The sequence below is a fragment of the Anticarsia gemmatalis genome, chromosome 29 (assembly GCF_050436995.1).
Source record: "Anticarsia gemmatalis isolate Benzon Research Colony breed Stoneville strain chromosome 29, ilAntGemm2 primary, whole genome shotgun sequence".
NCBI classification, from domain to species: domain Eukaryota; kingdom Metazoa; phylum Arthropoda; class Insecta; order Lepidoptera; family Erebidae; genus Anticarsia; species Anticarsia gemmatalis.
Genome location: NC_134773.1, coordinates 2,303,745 through 2,328,268, shown reverse-complemented (window position 1 = coordinate 2,328,268; position 24,524 = coordinate 2,303,745). Strand labels below are relative to the sequence as shown.

The window sequence follows — 24,524 nt, the reverse complement described above, 5'->3', positions numbered from 1 at the left end:
ATTGCCCGGAGTCAGGAAGTTGACGCCGAAGTAGGCCTCCGTGCCTCGAAAGGCACCTAAAGCCGTCCGTCCTGCGCCTGAACACTCCCTGGTCGTGTCGGTTCAGACGATCCGTCGGGCTATGAGATTAAGGAATAGAAAGTGTACCTGTGTATTGTGACACACGCTATAAACAAAGTTCAATAAAACTGGCCCGAAATCGGTCAGAATGACTTCATTATGATTTATTACTAATATAGGTACATACGTCGAGCATTCATGAATATAATACTTTTATTAGTTTTTCATCATTCTCTCCCGATGTCAAATTCTTATTCATATACTGCATAAGGTCCTTTGCCTCGTAAGGTCATTGAGATCTCGAAAACCACTGACCTGATTTCCATGCGGTATTTGCCAATGGGCAGAATGATTCATAAGAAAGATTTAAGTATGTAATTCATCAGTTTTGTATTTTAAGTTAGCTGAATTATGATAATGCTTGTTAACAACGTCCAAAAAACAAATTCGCGCTGATAACAGACTTGGCAATTTCGGCAAAGTAATATCCATTACTTATTAGACAAAACTAATGCAACGTGAATATTTAAAAGTAATTAATAATATTTAATGAAGTCATTATGAATTAATATTATTACTTATTAGTAAAATACATTTAAGAACTATTGTTTTGACTAAATCATTACAATTTTCCCGCGCACTGAAACATCACCCTATCGTGACTAATTTCATAATGGAATTTATGTTAAAACAGGCACTGACAATGTTTATTCAGTCTCCGTTATAACGATATAACGTTATAATAGCAGTTAGCACGCAGTTGGCTGATTGCTTTGTACAATGGCAGACGTGATGCCCGTTTTTCTTTTATTCATAAGTTTTTTTATATGTGATGTCAAATCCGGTGAGTAGCTGAACTTATTTATTAAGTGGAAAATTTATTTAGGCTGTGTAGAAGTACTAAATAACTAAAATTATTGTGTTTTCTTTAGTTTTTAAATGAAGTTTGGCAGATTTCACTCTTATCACGGCCTTATTGATTTTGTAGAGCAAAAAAATTGTTTATTTTAGGAGAATTGCGGTCCAGTTTTGCATTTGACATAAAAGTGCATGTAGTATTATTACTTTTTTAAATAAATCGTGATGTTTTTCTTTGAAATGTGATTTTCCATTATACAATGCAGTGACCTAGTTTCCCTCTAAAAACTGTATTTATTTTTAAGTATGTAGACCTTAAGTAAACGATTTTTAGAGCGCAGTGCCTCTGTGCCGCAGTGGTTAAGGTGGCCGCCACGCCGCTATCACTGTGTCAGGAGATCGTGGGTACAATTCCGACACGGAACAAATATTTGTGCGATCCACAAATAATTGTTTCGGGTCTGGTTGTACTTTATATCTTTTATTGTATGTTTGTGAAATTCTCCGCGATACAAGAGCAATTCTTAGTGCGGGAGTTGTCTTGTAAAAACGAGATGTTGAATGAGTTGTCGTTTTTTTTTTATAGGGCAATACAGTCAAGCGGAAATTCATATAGGTTTCTACGTACACTCGCCAACAAGAGACCCTGCTACTTGTTTATTTAGGCAGAGGCCAGAGAACGCCACTTGGTACAATCCTTACAAGATTCCCTTGCCTCATTCGCGTTCATACATGCATCGTGTCATTCTTTCATATTTTTATCTTTAAACAAGAGCAGAAGCTGATGACATTATTTGCATTACTGCTTCTGGTCGGTATAATAATAAGATATTACTGAATTTGTTCAGCAGGTTTTTTTTTACGTCATATTTGTATATAGGAGCTCGTGGCTTAGTTAACAACAGCCGCGCGGATCGATCTCTAACTATAGTACTTATTATTCTGTGTCTGAGGTTAAGCTACGCTTGCCGAGGTTGTTCTGTGGATGGGTGACCATCTTAAACATATCGGGTTCCTCCGTGTTTCGGAAGCCACGTTAAAATGTGGGTCCCGGCTGTCAATTTCGAAGATCTTTGACAGTCGTTAACAGTAGTCAGAAGCTTGAAAGTCTGACAACCAGTCTTACCGAAGGGAGAATATCCCTTTTATGGCGAACTATTGGCGAGCGATTTCATCACTCAACTTTGACAGTCTGTCCTGAATAATAATTGTACTACGCTTTTTCGGCATGTACCCTTAAAGCTGGCGCATTTAATGGGCTTTCAAAATGGCATAACACTTACTAAACTATTTCATAGACGATGAGAAAATAAAAAAAATCTTAAATCGATATTTAACTTATTATTAGTTCGTCATAAAACTTTCTCAAAATTATTCTAATGTCGTCAGACTGTCAAAGTTGAGTGATGAAATCATTTTCAAGGCATAGTTCGCCATAAAAGGGATATTTTCAGAAATTCCAATGAAAATGTGTACAAATAATGATTTGAAATTCGTAAGAGCGTTACTTAGGAATACTCCACACAAAAAAAGAACTAGAAAAGAAGTCATTTGTAGCCATAGTAGACGTAAACTCATCGGAGGGTGGCAATTTTACAAAAATGGTTGTCATTTTGAAACTACATGAGATAGATTTTTTTTAATTATTTTTTGAGAGCCACACAACTCGGCCTAGCTCGGGTTTTCGTTTTGACGTTGAGTTTTGGGACACGTTGTATATTGTTTCCCAAATGGATTCTTAAACGTTCTTAGTAAAAGTTGTTCCTAGTTATCATTACTTTAATTTGACACTACTTTTATTAATGGCCGCCGGCTGCCAAAAGTGCCCATTCTCCTTTCAAGATTCTACGCTCAGTAGTTTCAGCTGTGCGTTGTCCATCAGTCAGTCAGTATCGGAAGAGTTTTATATATTACTAGCTGACCCGTGCGGCTCTGCTCGCGTGAATTTCGTACTGTTGCTTATTCGTTTGAGCACGCGAATTGCGAAGCCCCATAAAAATGCTAACAACTCTTTTGTCATCTAATGGTTATTTACGAAAGGGACCCGAAGAGCACACAATGTGACACAGGCTCAGGCAGGCCTGATTTCCTGTGGTTACCTTCGTTTCCGCTCTCGTCTGTATCCGTACCAGTTTACAGTTAAAAATATAATACCTTACTTACTTGATACGTCCGAAACCGCGTAACCCGTAATTATTTTTTATATATCATCCGTTGTTTATTTTTTAAAACTTACCACATAGTCTGTTTCATAGCCATCCAATTTACTTCCTTAATGCAACCAATTAATTTGGTTATGTGTTACGAACTACAACGCCAGCTGTTGGTTGCGGCGAACAACGACAACAAACGAAATTACTCGCTTTGCCATCTAGGATATCCCGACTGCACCGGACTCACGTAAACCAACATTTTTGTGTAATATATCATACAACATTTATGTTTGAAAATCTTATAAATGTATAGCCTGTTTCAAAGGTATTTTTTTACAATAAAGCAATCAAATTAAATTAATTAGGAAAAACATGCTGTGTTGCGGACTATAACGCCATCTATTGGCTGGTGCGAACAACAGGTATTGATATGGCCGGCACCGCGTTATCTATATATATATGCGAATGTTGTGAAATTTGCAACGCCATCTATGGTCTCTTTAGAGAAAACGCAGGTTCAAACGATTTCGTATTTTTTTCAATTTTCTAAAAATTTATGAAATTTTATGTGATAAAAAGTATCCTAAAAGTTGCTCCACTACTTATTCTATGCATATACCAAAATTCAGTGCATTCTATCCGGTAGTTTTTACGTGATAGCGACACATACAGACGGAGGACAGACAGACAGACAGACAGACAGACAGAAAAGAAAATTATAAATTGCAGATTCGGTATCAGTATCCGTTACTGAACATCCCCCATTGGTTTTTTTTTTTAATATATTCAATGTACAGAATTGACCTCTCTACAGATTTATTATAAGTATAGATGTATATCTAGGTATAGTCCTTTTGTATACATGACTATTAGGGGAAACACTAGTAGGAAAACAAAAGATTTAATAATTATATAATACGTATTTGTGTATCTCAAAACAATACGTATTGAATGTTTCAAATGCGTATTTAAATTGATTTTCCTTCTTAATAGTTAATTAATTATAGACTAGCTAATAGTATAATTTGTTATTATCCGGATTTACATGGAAATATTAGGTCGGGGAAAAAGTCTTTTCGCATTATTACAAGTTCATACATATATGAACTTGTAATAAAATCTCTTTGGCTCCAGGAATCACAAATGAGTACACGGTTCATTAGGTTTCTTTCAGTGAGCTCGTGGGGTACCCAGATATCGAGCTTTTTTGTGTAGAGAAAAGATTTTATTACAAGTTTATACATACGAAAAGCGAAAAGACTTTTTCCCCGACCTAATATTTCTTTATGAATTTACAATTGTTTAGATTAATACTATGTTTTAAGGTTGAAATAATTACGTTTGAAACAATAAAAGTCGTTCTTATTTGAGCACGCGATGTTTTTATGAATATTTTTACGTTCAATAATCTGGAAACAAAGCCGTACTTACCTAATTTTAACTACTTTGACTGCCTCCGTGGCGCAGTGGTTTAGGTCACCACGTTGCAACCATTGCGCCGGGAGGTCGTGGGTTCGATTCCCACACGGGACAATTATTTGTGCGATCCACAAATAATTGTTTCGGGTCTGGTTGTGCTTTGTGTCCGTTGCTTGCATGTTTGTAAAAGTCCCCGCGACACAAGAGCAATTCTTAGTGAGGGAGTTGTCTTTGAAAAAAAAAAAAAAACATAATTGTGCGTGGTATTTCATTCCCTTCGGAAGGGAATTTACTAAAATCCTCTCTTAGTGCCCCTCTACACTTGCTAAGGAATCTTGTATTTCGTTGAAGTTGACATGTTTAGCCGATTCCCGATAGACACATTTTTACTCATGACTGTACATGTAATTAAAGATTCGATATAAATGTGAATGAAGCAAGAGATACGTTGAGTTCGTTGAATAATTTCGAAATCCCCTATCTTTTCAAGGAGGAGGTATAATTATTTATTTCTATAACATTTCGCTTTTTAGGCCTCCTTTACATCGCAAAAGCTTGAGAAACGCGCACAGCTAATTGTAGGGTCAGATTTAAACCTAAAGAGGCAGAGTTCTATCGAAATACACCAAATGTTTATAAAATCATTCTTCTTAAAACAATGTGGAGTAAAAATATTGTAATTTTGATACCATGTTATATGGGCAAAGCTATTAGACCAAACTATTAAACTAACACAACTCCTGAATACTATTACAACCATTCCAATGAGAAAAGCTTAATAAACCTTATATAACAAGATGTATGGATGTGAATGAAGCAAGGGAAGTTTTTAAGGATAGTACCAAGTGAAGTTCTTTGAGCCTTCCACCATGGGACAAAGGCACGAAGGTCTACGACATCAATTTCCTAACTCCGGGCAATCTCTGAGAATCTATTAACAGAAAATCTCAGAAAATACTGTTTTGGCCCGACCCACGATTCGAACCAGAGACCTCTTGCGCGGAAGTCGCATACACTACCGACCGCGCCACAGAGACCGTCGAATACTACCTTTGACAGAGACGGTGATTATTGATTTAGTGCAATAAATAGTAAAGTAAAACCACAGGTCACTGACCTTGTATGAACACATGGCTCCGATAATACTGGGGCAATGATTAGAAATCCGTTAGCTTATCACTGTTGCAATTACTTCACAAATTAACTGTTAAACTATTTTTTATCGGCTCCGTTCAAAATCTAAACATTTAGGCTAAATGCACACACTAATTGCGTAGCTTCTGCAAGTGATGTATTCCACGTGATACAATTTTCCGGGGGAAAGAGTATCTTTTGTGTTAATCCGGGTTATAAGCATGTTTACGAAATTTTATTAAAATCCGTCAAGTCATTATCTATACCAATATTATAAAGCTGAAGTGTTTGTTTGTTTGTTTGAAGGCGCTAATTTCAGGAACTACTGGCCCGATTAAAAAAATTCTTTCAGTGTTGGATAGTCCATTTATCGAGGAAGGCTTTAGGCTACTACCCGCACAACTTCGCTTGCGTCACATATAAGAGAATGGGTCAAAATTTTCCCCGTTTCCGAAACATTTTTTACTGGTACTCTGCTCCTATTGGTCGTAGCGTGATGATATATAGCCTATAACCTTCCTCGATAAATGGGCTATCTAACACTGAAAGAATTTTTTAAATCGGACCAGTAGTTCCTGAGATTAGCGCGTTCAAACAAACAAACAATCAAGCAAACAAACTCTTCAGCTTTATAATATTAGTATAGATGTGTCACAGAGTTAGCTATGCCTATTTATTAAGTTAAGGCCACCACTAGGTGATTTTTGTACTTCAGAAAAAGCCTTTTCAGGAATTGCAGGAGGATGCAGTTGAATTCTTCTCATGTCACTACTTTTTCACTTTTGACTAATGATAACCAAGAAGAGGAGCTCGTGGCTTAGTTTACAACAGCCGCGCGGATCGATCTCTGAGGTTAAGCAACGCTTACCGAGGTTGATTCGTGGATGGGTGACCATCTTATACATATCGAGTTCCTCCGTCTTTCGGAAGGCACAAAAAAAGTAATACTTTTCGAAGTCATGTCTCACTTGCTTAGTCAAAATACTTAATACTTTTCGAAGTCATGTCTCACTTGCTTAACGGTGAAGGAAAACATCGTGATTGAAACCTTGCATGTGTGAGAGCTCTTTTAAAAGTTCTTGAGGCATTTAAAATCTCCAACTTGCACTGACCCGGCTAGGACTCAAATCATTAACCATTTTTGCAGAGGGATAGTAACGTATGTCTTTCTCCACGTTTCAGATTGCGTCCTGTCCCTGAACAAAGACTTCGGTAAACCAGCTCCAGTGCTGATCAAGAATGGCATCTACTTGGATCCCGATATCAACGGCGTGGTCAGGTTCAAGAAATCAGAAACTGTCCTCGTAGCCTGCCCGGGGACTAAAGGAGCTGTGGTTGTGAATAATGTTACTACCAGTCATCAGGATTTGGTGAGTTTCTATCATTTACAGTTTGGTGTAAAATGTGGAACGCTAGTCTGCCATTTGTGAGTGGGAAAAAATCAGGACTAAGTAAGATAGTAAGCTGCGTGATTCTTCTTTCTTTATCTTGCCTTTAACCTACGTGTAAATACATGTTGGCACATGGTTGTTATCAAAAACATGCTGCAATGAACTTTGACAGATGTTTTTACCTGACGTCAATCCTCTTTGGGAATTCTACGTTCAGAACGATGCAAGATCACGCAATTAATTAATATCATTAAAATTTGTAACTGGGCGCAAATTAATAGGGTCGAAATGTTTCATAAAAAATAATGTATATACTACTATTATACTATTCTTCCTTCGTATATACTGCTTTATTATTGGGCGAAGATCTCCCATAAATCCTTCATCGGTCTGTCCTCGGCCAGCCACCTAAATACATGTCAAAGTAGTCACGCCAACTTTTATGCCGTCTAGCTTATTGCGGCGACATTTGTCCTTTACCGTACGATATTATTTTCTTTGTCATCTCTTGACTCCATTATAGGACCTCCAGCACTGATTTATGTATTTGTGTTCGTCACCAGGAGGTAAAATGCATGAACGCCACTAAGTTCAAAGTGGAGAAACAAACCGCACTGTTCAAGGAGATACGCTGCAACACGCAGCCGTTCTTCACAGCTGAGAAGACTAAAGAGACTTGTACTGGCAACAGTATCATCTATGAGTAAGTGTCTCCTATTGTTTTTCTAGCCCATTGCTGTCCCACTGCTGGATAAGGGCCTCCTCCCGAAACGAGGAAGGGATTTGGCCCTGAGACCACTATTCTAGCCAACTGGGTTGGGAACTTTGCGAGCCCTCAAGAAATGAGTTCAACTTTTTGTTGACACGCATGATTTCATAACGATTTTTCTTTCACCGTTGGAACAAATGATGTCTGAATCTAATACACATTTAAATTCGAAGTCATTGATGTGTTGCCACGGGTTCGACGAAATGTAATAACATCTACCTGTACGCCAAATTTCAGGCCGATCCGTCCCGTGGTTTGGGCTGTGCGTTAATAGATCACTACGTCAGTCAGTCACCTTTGAATTTTTTATATATAGATATATTTATATGTTTTCAGCGTCGGTTACCGCATCAGAAGCAAGTTGTACCCGCTGTATCGAGCTTGTTTCGACCAGTACATGTTGCACACACACTACGTGTCACATCAGCTATCTCCTACGTCGAAATTCGGACAAACTGATGCGAGAAGACCTAAGTTTATTGGTAAGTAGAGCATCAACGATCAGTGTGGTAAGCAATCTTGACCGGGATAGCCTATGGATGGGTAGTCGCGTAGTGGTAACGCCTGTATTCACTGAATACTCTTTTGTTTTTAACTCCATTACTGTCCCACTGCTGGGCAAGGGTCTCCTACCAAATGAGAGAGGGGTTAGACCTTGAGTCCACCACGCTGGCCGAGAATACTTTTTTATTTGAAACAGTCAGAAATTGGCCACTTTGTCCAAATATTGGCTAGATTTTTTTATAATAAGTAATTTAATGTTTTACAGAGGGCAATTTATTCGGTAAAGTGAGGATGACTGATGTGTACAGGATTCAAAACCAGAAGAAACAGCTCGACAGTATTTTAGGGGCTAACATGCATGAAAAGTTCATTACTAAAAGTCAGGTGTGTATTACTTTTGAAATATTATCATCATCCATTCATTTGTAAAATTACACGAGCATATACACGCACGTTCGCACGCGCGCACGCATTCAAGCATGGACGCACGTACGCATGCACGCGAATACGCACAAACTAATTGACAAAATGTGATTCTATATATTATTTACTACTAATTCTATTAATAAACGGTTTATTAAGATGTACTTATATGAAGAACTTTTATACTAAAAAACTGGTATGAAGAATGGATTAATGATATTTTTTTAATGAAAATAAGTTGCTCACAGATAACATACCCAATGTCTATTTTTTTTTGCCTGTATTATATAACATTGTAAATAAACGTGTACTTATGGTATGAAATCACATGAAGAACTATGCAGGTAAAGTAAAAATGTTCTTTTGTTTCCAGTCGTTAAGTAAAGGACATCTAGCAGCGCGGGCAGACTTCTCCCTGAATGCAGAGATGAGAGGTACTTTCCACTATGTGAACACAGGACCGCAGTGGCAGAGAGGAAACGCGGGAGATTGGGCCGCTTTAGAAGAGGTATGACACTGTTTTTGCCGACGTATCTTATTAGATGCGAAAGTGCGCTAAACGGACGCCCGTGACGGGTCCCCATTGCGTGAAATTTAATTATATACGTACTTAATTAGAATTTACTCACAATGTAGGTATTTACACATTAAGAGTAAAGGAGATCATCCATTTTGGGCCTTTTTTCAAAGTGCCGGCCAACAAAAAAAAGTGGCATGTATCGATAGAGCTAGCCATTTGAAGCAATAATTAGTATGGCACGAGACCGGTAGGATCGCTTTGAACCGAGTTATACAGGTTTGAAGATTCATAATATTCAAACATTAATTCCTTTCTGAAAGTGCTGTGAAACATAAATAATTATTGATTTTGCTAGAATTAACTATCGAAAGCAATTTTCATTGTGAAGCGACCACTCTGAAGTTGATTTAAGCTCGTAAGCACACGTATCAACTCGGAAACGGGTCGTCACCGTATCAACTCGAGCTCATCAGTATTATTTGTATGTTATTCCCTACTGTAACACACTTATCGGAATCGTTATGTGATCGCCCCGGCTCACGACCATAGGAGTGGTGCGTATGCGCATTATGCATACACCAGCACACAGGGTGGAGTGCGGGGCTATGTGCAAATTCCGATAGAAGGGTGGGCATACCTTCTAAACCGCAACATGTGTCCTCATAACAAGGGCCCTAATCACAAATGGTGCCCGAAGCACAACATATTGTTCCACATGCCGATGAGTCGGACATAACAACCCAACGGCAACACTCTAGATGACCTCTTACCTAGACGATGGTTTGTTAGTTGCACACAACCGAGGGTGCGGCCCCTTGGGTTCGCTAAGGGAGGATACGCTGACCTTGCGCTAGTCGCCAGTGACCAGTCCAGTGGCGACGCATTGAGGCGCCAGGGGAATCAAACTCGCACCTAAGGGGCCGCACCCTCGGTTGTGTGCAACTAACAAACCATCGTCTAGGTAAGAGGTCATCTAGAGTGTTGCCGTTGGGTTGTTATGTCCGACTCATCGGCATGTGGAACAATATTTTGTGCTTCGGGCACCATTTGTGATTAGGGCCCTTGTTATGAGGACACATGTTGCGGTTTAGAAGGTATGCCCACCCTTCTATCGGAATTTGCACATAGCCCCGCACTCTACCCTGTGTGCTGGTGTATGCATAATGCGCATACGCACCACTCCCATGGTCGTGAGCCGGGGCGATCACATAACGATTCCGATAAGTGTGTTACAGTAGGGAATAGCATACAAATAATACTGGGGAGCTCGAGTTGATACGGTGACGACCCGTTTCCGAGTTGATACGTGTGCTTACGAGCTTAAATCAACTTTAGAGTGGTCGCTTCACAATGAAAATTGCTTTAGATAGTTAATTCTAGCAAAATCAATCATTATTTATGTTTCACAGCACTTTCAGAAAGGAATTAATGTTTGAATATTATGAATCTTCAAACCTGTATAACTCGGTTCAAAGCGATCCTACCGGTTTCGTGCCATACTAACTATTGCTTCAAATGGCTAGCTCCATCGATACATGCCACTTTTTTTTGTTGGCCGGCACTTTGAAATAAGGCCCAAAAATGTATGGAGCGTGGATGATCTCCTTTGAAACTTATGTAGATATTTCACGTCATTGCAGCTTAAATGACATAATTCGTCGTGCTCTTGTCACCGCCGGCGTGCCAGCTGTTCTTGAACCTAATGGGCTGGCACGTGACGATGGCAAGAGACCTGATGGTATGTCGTTGCTACCTTGGAAGATGGGTAGGCCTTTGGTATGGGACGCAACTTGCGTCGATACCCTTGCGCCATCACATCTTCCTAGCACGTCGATTTGCTCCGGCGCTGCTGCTGCAGCTGCAGAGTCTCTCAAACGGCGCAAATATGCAAATCTTATTGGTGATTGCATATTTGAGCCGTTCGGAGTTGAGACGATGGGGTCGTGGGGTCCGAGTGCAAAAAAAAATTTCTTAGATATCTCCCGCCGAATAGTCAGCACGACACGTGACCAGAGGGCTGGCCTTTACTTAGGGCAAAGAATAAGCATTGCCATTCAACGTGGCAATGCTGCCAGCCTTCTGGGCACGTTACCCGGGGACGGCGATGCGGAGATATTTTATGATGCCTTATTTTAATTTTAATTTTATTTATGTTTAATTTATTATTATTATTTTTTCGTTTGTACATATTAAATTATTATATAATGTATTAATTTCTGTCCATGTTTATACTAGTACATAATATATTTTTTATAATACATTATAACCCGACACAATCCTATACAAAAAACCTGTTTTTCGCAAAACTTATGATTGTCCTACCTGCCCTATATTCAAAACTCTTCCGTTACTGAGTTGAGAGAGACAGCTGAAACTACTAAGTGTAGAAACTCGAGCGGAGCACTAATGGAGGATTCTTGGAAATCCCATTACATTTTTTCGGCCAAAGGGGTGAAAACCGTTTATATGAAAGATCAGCACTAGAAATTATTGTGAAAATGGCAATAACTAAAGTCCTTCGGAGGAAGTCGCGAGCGGCGCCTAGTACTTCTATAAAAGTCCATTACACAGTCTATCAATTTATAATGTTTTAGGCGTTAAGACGTCGCGTCCACGAGCGTCGCGCCAGCGTCCACGTGATGACGGGCACACACGGTGTCATGACACTACCAGACAGTAAGGGACACATGAAAGAATTTTACCTCTACACGGACGAAAACAACAACCACGCCGTACCCGTGCCTATGTACTTTTATAAGGTAAGGTAATTTGTTTTGAAATTATTATATTATTAGGTCTTGGAATAAGTCTTTTCACATTAAAGTATGTATGAACTTGTAATAAAATCTCTTTGGCTTCAAGAATCACAAATGAGTACACGGTTCATTAGGTTTCTTTCAGTGAGCTCGTGAGGTACCCAAATATCGAGCTTTTTGTGTAGAGAAAAGATTTCGACTTCGTCCGCGTGGAAACCCTTCCCGTGTAAATCCCGATCCCTCGGGAACTCTAGGATAAAAAGTAGCCTTTGTGTTATTCTGGGTCTTCAGCTACCTATATACCAAATTTTATCGTAACCGGTTCAGTAGTATTTTGTGAAAGAGTGCGTAGTAGGATTAGTAAAATATATAACATTACCATTATGGTATATACATATTACCACAAGGAGTAACCGCCTTTGTGGTCTGGGTGATGATTAGGGTTCGATTCCGGGGTTAAACCATTTTTTTCCGTTCTTGTCTCACTGCTGGGTTTCCCGCAAATGAGGGAGGGGTTGGGCCTTGAGTTCATCACGCAGGCCGCATGTGGGTTGGAGACTTTGTATACCCTCAATGGTAATAAACAAATTTTAGGCATGCAAGGTTTCATCACGATGTTTTCTTTCACTATTGGAACAAGTCATCATTATTTTTTGTTTGAATTTTAATACACACATAACTTCGAAAAGAGGTGTGTTGCCTCGGGTTCGAACGCGTCGACGAAATTCTTGAATCGAATAAAAAATAAATTAATTTATTACAATTTCAGTTAGTCTACGATCCAGTAGCAAAAACAGCAGCCGCATTTATCACAATAAACTCTTCTTTCTACAACCAAACTATGACGAACGAGCTACAATTCTGCGACGACATCTGCGAAGAGAACTCCAGTTACAACTGGTTACGATGGCGCAGTAACGACGGAACACACAGCTTCTGCTGTAACTACGACCAGTTTATTGAAGAGATAGATTACTTACCACAGTTAGACGTTGTGGGACCATTTTATTAAATTGTTTTTAAATAGTCGGTTTTAATATCCTATCTTGAGATATCTGCGAAGAGAACTCCAGCTACAACTGGTTACGATGGCGAAGTAACGACGGAACTCACAGCTTCTGCTGTAACTACGACCAATTTGTTGAAAAGATAGATTACTTACCTCAGTTAGATGTTGTGGGAGCGTTTTATCTATACTAATATTATAAAGCTGAAGAGTTCGTTTGTTTGAACGCGCTAATCTCAGGAACTACTGGTCCCATTAGAAAAATTCTTTCAGCGTTAGATAGTCCAATTATCGAGGAAGGCTATAGGCTATATATCATCACGCTACGACTATTGGGAGCAGAGTAGCAATAAAAAATGTTACAAAAACGGGGAAAATTTTGACCCATTCTCTCTTATGTGACGCAAGCGAAGTTGCGCGGGTCAGCTAGTTGTTTATAAATAGTCGGTTTTAATATCCTATCTTGAGATATCTGCGAAGACAACTCCAGTTACAACTGGTTACGATGGCGCAGTAACGACGGAACACACAGCTTCTGCTGTAACTACGACCAATTTGTTGAAAAGATCGATTACTTACCTCAGTTAGATGTTGTGGGAGCGTTTTATTAAGATGTTTTTATAATATCCTATCTTGAGATATCGATTAGCATTATACATACACTAGCTGACTCGCGCAACTTTTTTTGCGTCACATAAGAGAGAATGGGTCACTATCTTCCTCGTTTTTGTAACATTTTTTACTGGTACCCTGATCCTATTGGTCGTAGCGTGATGATATGTAGCCTAAAGCATTCCTCGATAAATGGGCTATCTAACACTGAAATATTTTTTCAAATCGGATCAGTAGTTCCTGAGATTAGCGCGAAGGAGTATGTCAACGAAAACTGACGCGAGAATTATATATATTAGATATATGGAAGTGCGTGTGAGGGCACGGAAGAACGTCGTTACGTCTCCCTCACACGCACTCCTTGTGTAGGTCTTTTATTTCACATTGCTAATACAATTCCTTACCAATCTCTTTCTAAAGATACGATATTGAAACCCTTATTAATGTAATGTTGTTTATTTTTTGGAGATTATAGAATAATATATAAATAATGTTACCCAGTCAAATTGTAATCATTTTTAATGTATTTAACTTATTACACTGTTTTATACTCGTCTTTGTATCTTTAAATTTTATACTAGTAACTTGCCCCGGATTTTCCCGGATTGGCGTATTTTGAATGGATGGAGTTTATTCAGGTTATTTTCAGGCCAAATAAAATTAATGATTTCTTTTAAATTGGATTAAAAAATAAATAATTATCACATGCTCCAACGGTGAAGGAAAACATCGTGAGGAAACCTTGCATGCCTCAATAAATGTTTAAAACATTTATTGAGGCATGCAAAGTCCCCAACCCGCACTTGGCCAGCGTGGTGGACTCAAGGTCTAACCCTCCCTCATTACGGGAGGAGACCCTTGGCCAGCAGTGGGACATTAATGGGTTAAATTTATTTATTTATTTTTAAATTGGACAGTCGTAGTTAAAAGTTGGTATAATAAAGTCAGCCATGCTGTCTGACTTTTACGACTGAAATAGCAAGAAGCCGTTGCAATGTATTTCAGAAAAAAAGTAGGTATTTGAGAGTGCTACAATGAAATAAAACTTCATAATAATATTCACAGTCGTTTAATGCATTATAATAAAATATATAACATAAAATAATTCACCTAAACGAATGTCTTTCATTGAGATTATTATACAAGAGCCCTGTACATAACGATTCGAATTATAACGAGTATACACAAAGTCGCCAACACTCCTAGAAACGTCGGCGGCTTTCAGAAGATTCATGTCGTCTGGATTAAAACTGACTTTGAAATATATTCGCCGACAATTGTAGGCGTGTCAGTTACTTTAGTGGCATAGACTCTATTATTAAGACTCGATTTTTAGCGTCAGATAATATCTTTTTCGAAGTATATAATCTTTAAATTTACACAGAAAATAAGTTTGAAAAGGTATTATTAATTTTCAAAGAAAATATCCGCTTTCAGAACTAATCTTGTGATACAAACAACGGACTTGAAACAATTATTTATTATTTCGTGGATCACACAAATATTTGTTTTGTATGGTAATCAAAATCGAACCCACGATCTTTTTATAAAAGCTGATGCAGGCCAACTAAAATCAGTTTAAGTTGTACAAGGAATTATTCTTCGAATACTATATTATCTGACGATGACAAAATCGGTCCTAAAATATATTTACTTAGTCGATTTCCCAACTATTCCTCTAAAAAACTACACATTTGTCAAAATTACGCTTTTTATCATGTTGTCTCTTTCTATTTACTATTGAAAAAATAAACGACATGATTTAAAAATACAGCACCTAATTGTCGATATGAAACTAAAATTAATAATAAAGTCAATTAACTACTAATGGTAAAATATTACTAAACGGTATAGTTAGAAAATCGACTAAACTATTCGATACATTTCACAGATAAAAAGCTTTAAATCTTTGAGCCAATGGAACATAAGAGTAAGCGAGATATACAAGTCTCTAATTTTGTTTAACAAAGCCTTTTTTTAGAACAAACGCAATTTTCTACGTTCAAGAGTGCAGTAGTACAATATCATATTAGTATACAGGTAACGCCATCTAGCGACAAATACCAAAACTACTAAGGGAAGCCATGACAGTTTTGAGTCGATCACTAAAAAGTTTCTACGTTGATTGATGATTCTGGTATTATATCATACATAGATTAACGCAATTATACTTTTTTACTTAAAGTTAACGTCATGAAATAAAAATACTCATAATTTTAAAGCGTCCCAGAGCAGTTCATTTACAAATCCACTGCGAAACAAAGTTCTAGAGCCGTAAATCGTCGTTCCGGAGTCTCCCGGATAGCTGTAAAATAAGCCTTTTTTGCTAGGTTTTCGGCCAACTTGAAACCACGATATTGCAATATAGTCGACGAATCCAAAACAAATAAGGCATAGTCGAGTTAATACCTCAGCATTTTTTGACAATAACATAATTTTCTATTAAAATACTTGCGTACTACTGCGCTCACGAACTTACAACTTGTGCAAAACATACATCTACATAGAAGCATCTTTTCCTTCAATTATAGCCGTTAACGCTTGTCTATCCTTCTTATTTTCACATGCGCAAGTAACTAAAGCCAGGAGATGTTTGTTCGAATACTCCGTCCGTTCCTGTACGAACTCTTCCAAGCCTTTCCGAGGCAAATAGTAAGCTTTCACGTACCTATCAACGTAATCTTGAAAGGGAACAGGCTTTAAACCAGAAATCTTCTCTAATTTCAAGAATAACTGTCTATAATCCAGTTGCATCAATCCCCTACCCCCATTTGAACACTTAGTCGCGTTAGAAAACCCTTCAACTAACAGATGCACTATAAATTTCGACACCATACTCCATATAGAATTTAATACTTCCAAATTAAGAGTCACTTTGCTCGATACATTTTCCAAACGAAGCGCGAACACTTGAATTTTCCGTAATATCATGTCTACATACGCACTGTGTTCTACGGCCACATTTTTAACATCCCATTTGACTTGTGACATTGCTACTAATGATGTTCTAGCATCAACAGCTTTTGACGCCGAACACATATACACAGGTATCCTCAAATCTTGTACAACAGCTAAAGTATTATCCCTAAAATGTTCTAAAATCATCCTCTGATGAGTTGCAACGATAGACTCTAGGTAAGGTTGCAGTAATTCGTATTGTTTAGCTAAGAATATAACGCTTTCAACCGCTACTATTCTTTCAGAGATACCGTGTAGACTCTCTTCAGATAAAAGATTCAGATGCTGTGGTGTTTCAGGACACGGTACCTTTCCTTCATCTCCCGAAAAAGTAGTGTCTATATTATTCTTTATCCTCTTAAGTACAGAATTGAGCTTGGAGCTGTATAAAGTTGTAGATGCTACGTCTAAATCAGCCGTGAAAAATAAATGTACAGTGAAGAAATAGTAGTCGAATAACTGATTCATTAACATCACTACTTCTAAAGAGATTTGTGGTAAATATCTGCAAATTTGTAAGTACTGGCCGCAATGCCTTAAAACAGATAGTGTTGTATTAGTTACTATCACACTATCTTTCACTTTACTCGGACTTTCGTTAGTCGATTCCGGTCGATCGTTTTCGTCTACAAAATCTCTTTTTAGTTCTTCAGGTTCGTCGTCAGAATCATCGCTTACTAATTCCGGTTCGAGACCGAAAATATCATCGTTCGTGATATTTTCGTTACGAAATATTTCGAACGGCGTATGATTCGTGTCGTGTTTAAAATATTTCGATATATACACGCTATCGTCTTGTGAGTGAACTGATGACGCTCCATCAGACTGGGCCTTCACTAAAGACGTATCAGATCTGAAATTCAGGTACTTTTTGAATTGTTTAAACTCTTGTAAGTTTAGTAAATTAAATGTAGATTTGACCGGGCATTGTTCCCAGCCTTCATTTTCTAAGAAAAGCTTCAATTCTTCCATCCTACCTCTATGATAATTCTTTATGTACAAAACGCTCTGCGTTTTTATAAAGTCTTGGAGCAGATCTGACTTATCACCGCAGAAAACTTCAGCCACTTGTGTTAGCTTCCTCAAAATCCCTAACATTTGTATGAACTTTTCAAAAGGATACTCTTCTAAACCAGAACTTTTCAAGAACGTCGACACTTTGGCCTGAACGTCATGCCAGATTCTAACCAAACCGGCTTTTAATTTCTGCCTAATATACTCCCTGCTAACATTCTTTTCGATTTCGAAAACATTATTCGATATAGGTATTGTTTCTTCTTCATCATGTTTCGAATGCCAGTCGACAAGCAGGTAATAACTCCTCATAATCAAGAATAAATTTTCGCACAGATTTAAAAGACATATGGGAGCTTTATTCGGCTGTACTGATTGACACATTTCTTGAAATTTCAAGTCTGTCGCATCACAAACGTAATGTTTAACTGCTTCGATTGAAGATTCATTTACGGCCGAGGAATAATGCATATGTAGCTGTTCCATTGCTGCCTGAGTCTTACCGAGTAAAGCATAAGCCTTTCTCAATTTACGAAATGTATGTTCATCAAATTTATAACATATGTTGGATAGCACAGAATCTAGTTTCTCTTCTGTCATGTCCAAGGTGTCTTGTAAACGCGTCGCTAAATCTGCTATACAGGTATATTCTTTGTGACTGCTGGCAGCTTTTTTACTCTTCAAAATTAATTGGATAGCTTCATAATATTCTTTTTTCACAAGTAATTCTGCTACATCTTTTTCAACACTACGAAGGCTACGCAAGAGTTCTAAAGATTTTAGTACTGACCTGATGATTTGTCGTTTTCTAAAGTTGGCTAGAATCACGAATGTGGATATAGTGAGATGATTGGATGCTGCTCTAAGATGTTCTCTCGCTTTCTGACATGTTTCTAGAGTGGTGGAGAGTTGGGATCGAATGTTCTGGATCTCTTTGAACTCGCGGTCGCAGTTGTCTCGCTGTTGAGATATTAGATGGAGAGCTTTCCCTGATACTACCTGGAAGGGATATGGGCCACATAAAAATATATACAATATGAGCTGAATTTATTTCTGATACTAGGGATAATGTATCTGCGTCTCTTTTTCTTTGCCAAATAACTTTTTCAAGTCTGTTCAGTTTCCTAATATTTACCATCTATGGTGTTTGATGCAGTCTATCCACCCAGACGGTATCACCCAAGGAAGCCTGCCGCGCATGGCGTGCGTTTTGCGGTACTACCTAATAGCGGTTATCCCAGCGCACGTTTTTGCGGAAGCGGTTGGACACTCGTCAGGTTTTAAGGGGGCTCCACGGTGGACCAAATACCCTGTTTGGGCAGTCGCAGCGCGGCGGGCATCTAGCTGGTAAGTCAAACTTTACAGCGACCCCGTAGGATTTTCCTGATGGAAAAAAAGCAAATAAGGGACCTACAAACCTGTTGTTGTCTCTTGAGTTTAGTGAACATGCGCTCAATATCGTCGCAGGAGGACGCCGGCGCGTGTTGCAGCACATAGCGGCCCGCGTCGAACTCCGACGGCGGGAGAAAGTATACGTTCTCTATCTCACGGAGCACCTGAGAAATAACATGAAAATATTATTACATACATACATAAAAAAGGCTTATTCCCAGAGAAGTAGGCAATTACCAATGATTAACACTTATGTAGCGGATCGCTACATACAGCGACATCTACTGGGACCAGCGCACAACCAAGCACCACGCGCAGTGTGACTGACGTCACAAGTCCTGAATCGCGCTATCGAAGTTTGCACTGCAATTCACTATATATACAAGTTCCCGACTACAACAGTCGGGCAGCCTAGGCCCACCAGGCATGATCACCTCGCCTGGTCGGAGGATCCTCCCTTTGTGTTGGAGGAACACCATGATCCTCGTTCCTTGAGTCCACCACGGTGGCGAAACGCGGGTTGGGGACTTTGCATGCCATCAATAAATGTATCAAACAAATTTTAGGCATGCAAGGTTTCATCACGATATTTTCCTTCACAATTACTTCGAAAAGTGTTGGTGTGTAGCCTCGGATTCGAACCTGCAAACACTTGGAGGGAGGTGCCAACTTAAACCATTCGGTTATCACTGGTTTATTCATATCAACTATTAATCATCTTTATCGACATTTAACTTTCAACTCACCTCAAGATCAGCAGCGGAGTGCACAGCACTGAGTGACCTGGAGTTCACTCCGGGAGGAGCGTGCCTCTTCTCTACACTGTCTTCAGAGAGCATTCTTCAGCCTGAAAAAAAAGTCAAAATTAACAACTTCCTTCTAGGCGATATTATGCTATGGTGACCACTGAAAATAGTCGAATATGTAGGACTTTGTTTATACCTACTTTATAGTCTCGCGTGTGTACAAAACACAGGTACACTTTCTATTCCTTCACTCTCATAGTCTGGTGGGACGGATAACCGACACGACCAGGACACTGACAGAGGTCAGGTTTTCTAACATTAGTCAACATGTCCAAATAAAAACATATCCAAAATGCTCTTTTGGCCAGTTTCTTTATCAAAAGTACAGCAGAAGAAAAATAAAATGACTACTTCATACATATCTTAAGTAACTGCTAAACCCATAGACTTGTACTTCACATTTGTGTAGAAAAGGCAAATCTGTTTCTTCATAAAACTATCAGTAAATTCGTGAAGAAACTCTGACTGTCGTTTTTACTTTACCCCAATACTTTGGCTGTTAGTTTTGTTAAAGAAACCTCAAGTCAGACATAGTACTAAAAAGACCTCACCCAATATGTTCTCAAAGTGACAATGACCATTCTCATACAATTTAAAAACACGACTGGCTGTTTGAATATTTTATAAACAAAAAACAACTTGTTAGTTGTAATAAATCTACATTGATTATCATGTTCAGTAGGTACTGTGATAGAAACAGTGTATGTTTTGTGTGTAGTCATCTCAGGAACTACTGAACCAATTTAGATAATTGTTTCAGTAAGAGACAGCTACACTATCGTAGAGTAACATAAGCTACTTTTTTATACCAACAAATAACAGAAGAATACAAAAAATCTTTCAATTATGAAAAAAATCTATGGGTTTTTCTAAGACACACTTTTTTATTTTAATTTAATAGTTTATCCTTATACTAGAAGTGTGTTTCTTATAATTAATTTAAATATTATATAACAGTACTAAGAATAATGTTTTTAAACAACATTTACCTGCCTATATATAAAATATTAATAATAAAAAAAATTGACTAATATGAGTTCTACTATATTAATATTATAAATGCGAAATTTTGTGAGTATTTACGTATGCATGTATGTATGGATGTTTGTTACGGTTTCACGAAAATACTATTGATTCGATTACGATGATATGTTGGTAGCTGAAGACCCAGAATAACACATAGGCTACTTTTTGTCCCGGAGTTACCGAAGGATGGAATTTCCGTTATGTTTATTTAAATTACGGGAAGGGTTTCCACGCGGACGAAATCGCGGGTGGCCTCTAGTACATTATAAATGCAACCGTTTGGATGGGTTCATCTTATATTTTAATCTTATAATTATTATATTTCAGCCCTGTATGACAAGATGTATGGATGTGAATGAAGCAAAGAAAGTTTGTAAGGATCGTACCAAGTGATGTTCTCTGGCCTTTGTTTACTCTTATGGGAAGAAAACGTTATTTTTGTATTCGATTATTATACTTATAAATAAATAAATTTAACCCATTAATGTCCCACTGCTGGGCAAGGGTCTCCTCCCGTAATGAGGGAGGGGTTAGGCCTTGAGTCCACCACGCTGGCCAAGTGCGGGTTGGGGACTTTGCATGGCCTCAATAAATACAAATTTTAGGCATGCAAGGTTTTCTCACGATGTTTTCCTTCACTGTTGGAGCATGTGATAATTATTTATAATACACACATAACTTCGAAAAGTCATTGGTGTGTTGCCTCGGGTTCGAACCTGCGACCACTTGCGTGGGAGGTGTCAACTTATACCACTCGGCTATTATACTTATATATTAGGATATTATGAACAAAACAAGCACTTATGTAACACACACTGTACATGACTGTGCTATTATCTGTATACAAAGAAATACAAAACACATATTGATTTATTGTATTACCTCAATATGAAGAGGAAACTCAAGATTTTTATAATATATTGAATTTACAACTTTAATATCATAGTAATAAGGTATAATATGGCTTAAACTAGTGTTTTGAGGCACTTATAGACAGTTGCGCTTACTGTTTGTTTAACAATCAGTAGTTTAAGAAGCAATGGCGAGATATATTTTAAATTTGAGTATGTATAGTCATTCTAGAATATTTCCTACTATACATTATGTATAGCCTCTCTCTAAGATAAAAGTACTAGAGAAACATTTTACAGGTCATATCTGTGATGCCCTTCAAGAAGTGCTTGAACCTAGTATTTTAATGGGGAGACATACACAGATCATATTCATTAAGTACTTCAAGAATGTTTGGACTTATGTATTACGGGCAGTTACGTAGGACAATACAGACGTATAAATCTGAATAAAGCAAAACAAGTCTTTCTCAGCCTAGCAATTTTTTGAAAAAGATGCAGTTTTATATATTACTAGGTGACCCGCGCAACTTCGCTTACGTCACATAAGAGAGAATGGATCAAATTTTTCCCCGTTTTTGTAACATTTTTTATTGCTACTCTGCTCGTATTGGTCGTTGCGTGATGATATATAGCCTATAGCCTTCCTCGATAAATGGGCTATCTAACACTGAAAGAATTTTTTAAATCGGACCAGTAGTTCCTGAGATTAGCGCGTTCAGACAAACAAACAAACTCTTCAGCTTTATAATATTAGTATAGATTCACTGTGAAAGTGTACTGTATAGACCACAAATGGACGCAAATTATGTACAATATCATGTATAGTTCTCATGCCAATTGGCAAAGGCTAAGGAATGCTACTATCGTTATCTATATATGTATGTACTATATAGCATCAAACTCATTCATACATAATGGAAAAGCTATACCACTTATGTATATTCTTTATCAATGCACTAGCAGCCAACCTGACTTTGTCCAAACTACAAAGGTTTTTTTATACAATACCTTAACAAATTATATGCCAAAACCATCATCAGGAATCACTCTAGTCATTAGAAAAAACTGCGTGGAAATGAAGTATAGAATTTAATATTGAGTTTATCAGGAACAGATATGTAATGAGAGAGGTCTTTAATCAGCAAAATGTTGTAGATATAGATGACACATCACAGATGCTTGTGTCAGTGTGGTGTCAGCGGAATAAATGCATTGTTGAATGTTTAGGGACAGCAATATAATGACTGCATAAGCACTGATACTGCATAATTTGAGTTTGAAAGATTGCATGACATTAGCACTTGTTAGTCATAGTAAAGTAAACCTATTTATTATATTATGTTAATTTAGAATAAGTTACATTATGAATATGCCACACTGTCGCATTGGGTACTAACCTGTAAAGATAGTTGTAAGGAAGATAAATAAATAAATTATTTACTAGTATACTGGCCCGACTTCATTCAGATATAGTACATACAATCTCATCCTGTTATTTCATTCCTGTAGGAATATTAAACTCATCTATCTCATACAATCCTTGTCCTTACAGTTACAAACATTTAAAAAAATCACCTTTCCAATTTAGATACACCATGTATCTAAATTTCCTTGCCTTGCTGCTAAAATGCCTTACATATATTTGGGCGATTCATTTTTATTTATACAAATTCATTAATGTGTATAAACATTTTTCCCTTTAGAATAAATTGTTTAGACGATAGATATAAATGCAAAGAGTAAATAGGTATTTCGTCTAACAGACTGAAAAGAACATTTTTTTTTTAAACGTCGCAATACAGTAAGTCCATTATTATTCGAAATACGACTCACAAGTCTAGTTGAATAACTTTAAACGTAAAATACATCCTTCATTGTATAAATAAATACAAATACAAACGTAAATACTCACCTGAAAGACAATAATCGATGATTTAGTTTCGAAAACACTTTGAATTCAAAAAGTGTATATGAAAACGTAAATATTCGATTTTTCTCATGTTTCACGTTGTGGGAGACAGGCACACGTTATTCACAATGTTAATATTATACGGTCAGTCATGTTTATGCGTCTATCACAGTTCCAAGTGGGTTTATTTAAAGTAAAACTGTAAATTTTGCTTCGTGAGCATGAAATTGAAAGAATTTTGTACGACTATATTATTTAATCGTGAAGTGCGCACATCGATATCGCCATTCGTACTGGATTTGTGATTTATATATCTTATACACGCGACATTAAATAGTTTGGAATTAATGTACATAGAAGAGAAGTACTCAAAGTAATTTATTTTACCTTTTTGACATTACATTTCCCTTTGAGTTTGACGTACGTAGTAGCGGTAGTGATGTGATGATTAACAAATGCCAAAAAAACAGCACAAAGATAAGGAACCAGTTTACTCCTTATTCAGCTTTTAGGTTTAGATATATTTTATTTTCTGCTAATAAGAATGTGTGAATAACTAAAATATAATTTTTGAATCAAGTATTCTACTATGCAAAAATTTGAGAGAGAAATTATGTAGTCTGTCTCGAGAACTTTGGATCTAATCTACCTATATAAAGATTTTTATTGCAATAGATTATTTCAATAAAATAGTAAAATAGATTAATAAACTTAATACACAATTTAGGTTGATTCAATATAATAAATGACTGAATCAAAACTTGCTGTTGGCTAATCACTAGTATTTGATGACGTTTTCAACGTGTACGATCCATTACACTCTGTACAATATGAAAATATTTTTGACTCATTTTATGAACTAGAAAACGCGCATTGTTTCGTATCAAAACATAAATCAAAGATCAAACTAATACATAATAATATAATTCTCAGAACGCTACAAAGGCTATTTGAAGCGTA

The 24,524-nt window shown here is 37.4% G+C and overlaps 2 protein-coding genes across 3 annotated transcripts; one reads left to right on the top strand and one right to left on the bottom strand.

Annotated features, from left to right (window-relative positions):
- Positions 1–787: 787 nt before the first annotated feature.
- Positions 788–14,528, top strand: LOC142985285 (salivary endonuclease-like). Its single transcript, XM_076133367.1, has 8 exons — positions 788–904; positions 6,807–6,994; positions 7,579–7,718; positions 8,121–8,266; positions 8,554–8,672; positions 9,085–9,219; positions 11,826–11,990; positions 12,757–14,528. The coding sequence occupies exons 1-8, from the start codon at positions 841–843 to the stop codon at positions 12,997–12,999; spliced, it is 1,200 nt and encodes a 399-aa protein (XP_075989482.1). The 5' UTR covers positions 788–840; the 3' UTR covers positions 13,000–14,528.
- Positions 14,529–14,658: 130 nt separating this feature from the next.
- Positions 14,659–24,006, bottom strand: Vps50 (vacuolar protein sorting 50). 2 transcript variants are annotated; one of them, XM_076133357.1, is made up of 4 exons: positions 23,952–24,006; positions 19,716–19,816; positions 18,996–19,133; positions 14,659–18,576 (listed from the first exon to the last, which is right to left on the bottom strand). In XM_076133357.1, exons 2-4 carry the CDS (start codon positions 19,806–19,808, stop codon positions 16,105–16,107), a joined length of 2,703 nt encoding a protein of 900 aa, XP_075989472.1. In that variant the 5' UTR covers positions 19,809–19,816; positions 23,952–24,006; the 3' UTR covers positions 14,659–16,104. The 2 variants fall into 2 exon arrangements, with proteins under 2 accessions (XP_075989472.1, XP_075989473.1); XM_076133358.1 differs by lacking the exon at positions 23,952–24,006 and adding an exon at positions 23,568–23,943.
- Between the last annotated feature and the right edge of the window lie 518 nt (positions 24,007–24,524).

Bases quoted from the DNA above. Each gene is read 5' to 3' on its own strand.
- LOC142985285 (XM_076133367.1), top strand. From the start codon at position 841: ATGGCAGACGTGATGCCCGTTTTTCTTTTATTCATAAGTTTTTTTATA. The intron at 6,995-7,578 runs GTGAGTTTCTAT...GTTCGTCACCAG, and splicing joins CTACCAGTCATCAGGATTTG to GAGGTAAAATGCATGAACGC. The intron at 7,719-8,120 runs GTAAGTGTCTCC...ATATGTTTTCAG, and splicing joins GGCAACAGTATCATCTATGA to CGTCGGTTACCGCATCAGAA.
- Vps50 (XM_076133357.1), bottom strand. From the start codon at position 19,808: ATGCTCTCTGAAGACAGTGTAGAGAAGAGGCACGCTCCTCCCGGAGTG. The intron at 19,134-19,715 runs GTGAGTTGAAAG...GTTATTTCTCAG, and splicing joins ACTCCGCTGCTGATCTTGAG to GTGCTCCGTGAGATAGAGAA. The intron at 18,577-18,995 runs GTTTGTAGGTCC...TATCCCTTCCAG, and splicing joins AACTCAAGAGACAACAACAG to GTAGTATCAGGGAAAGCTCT.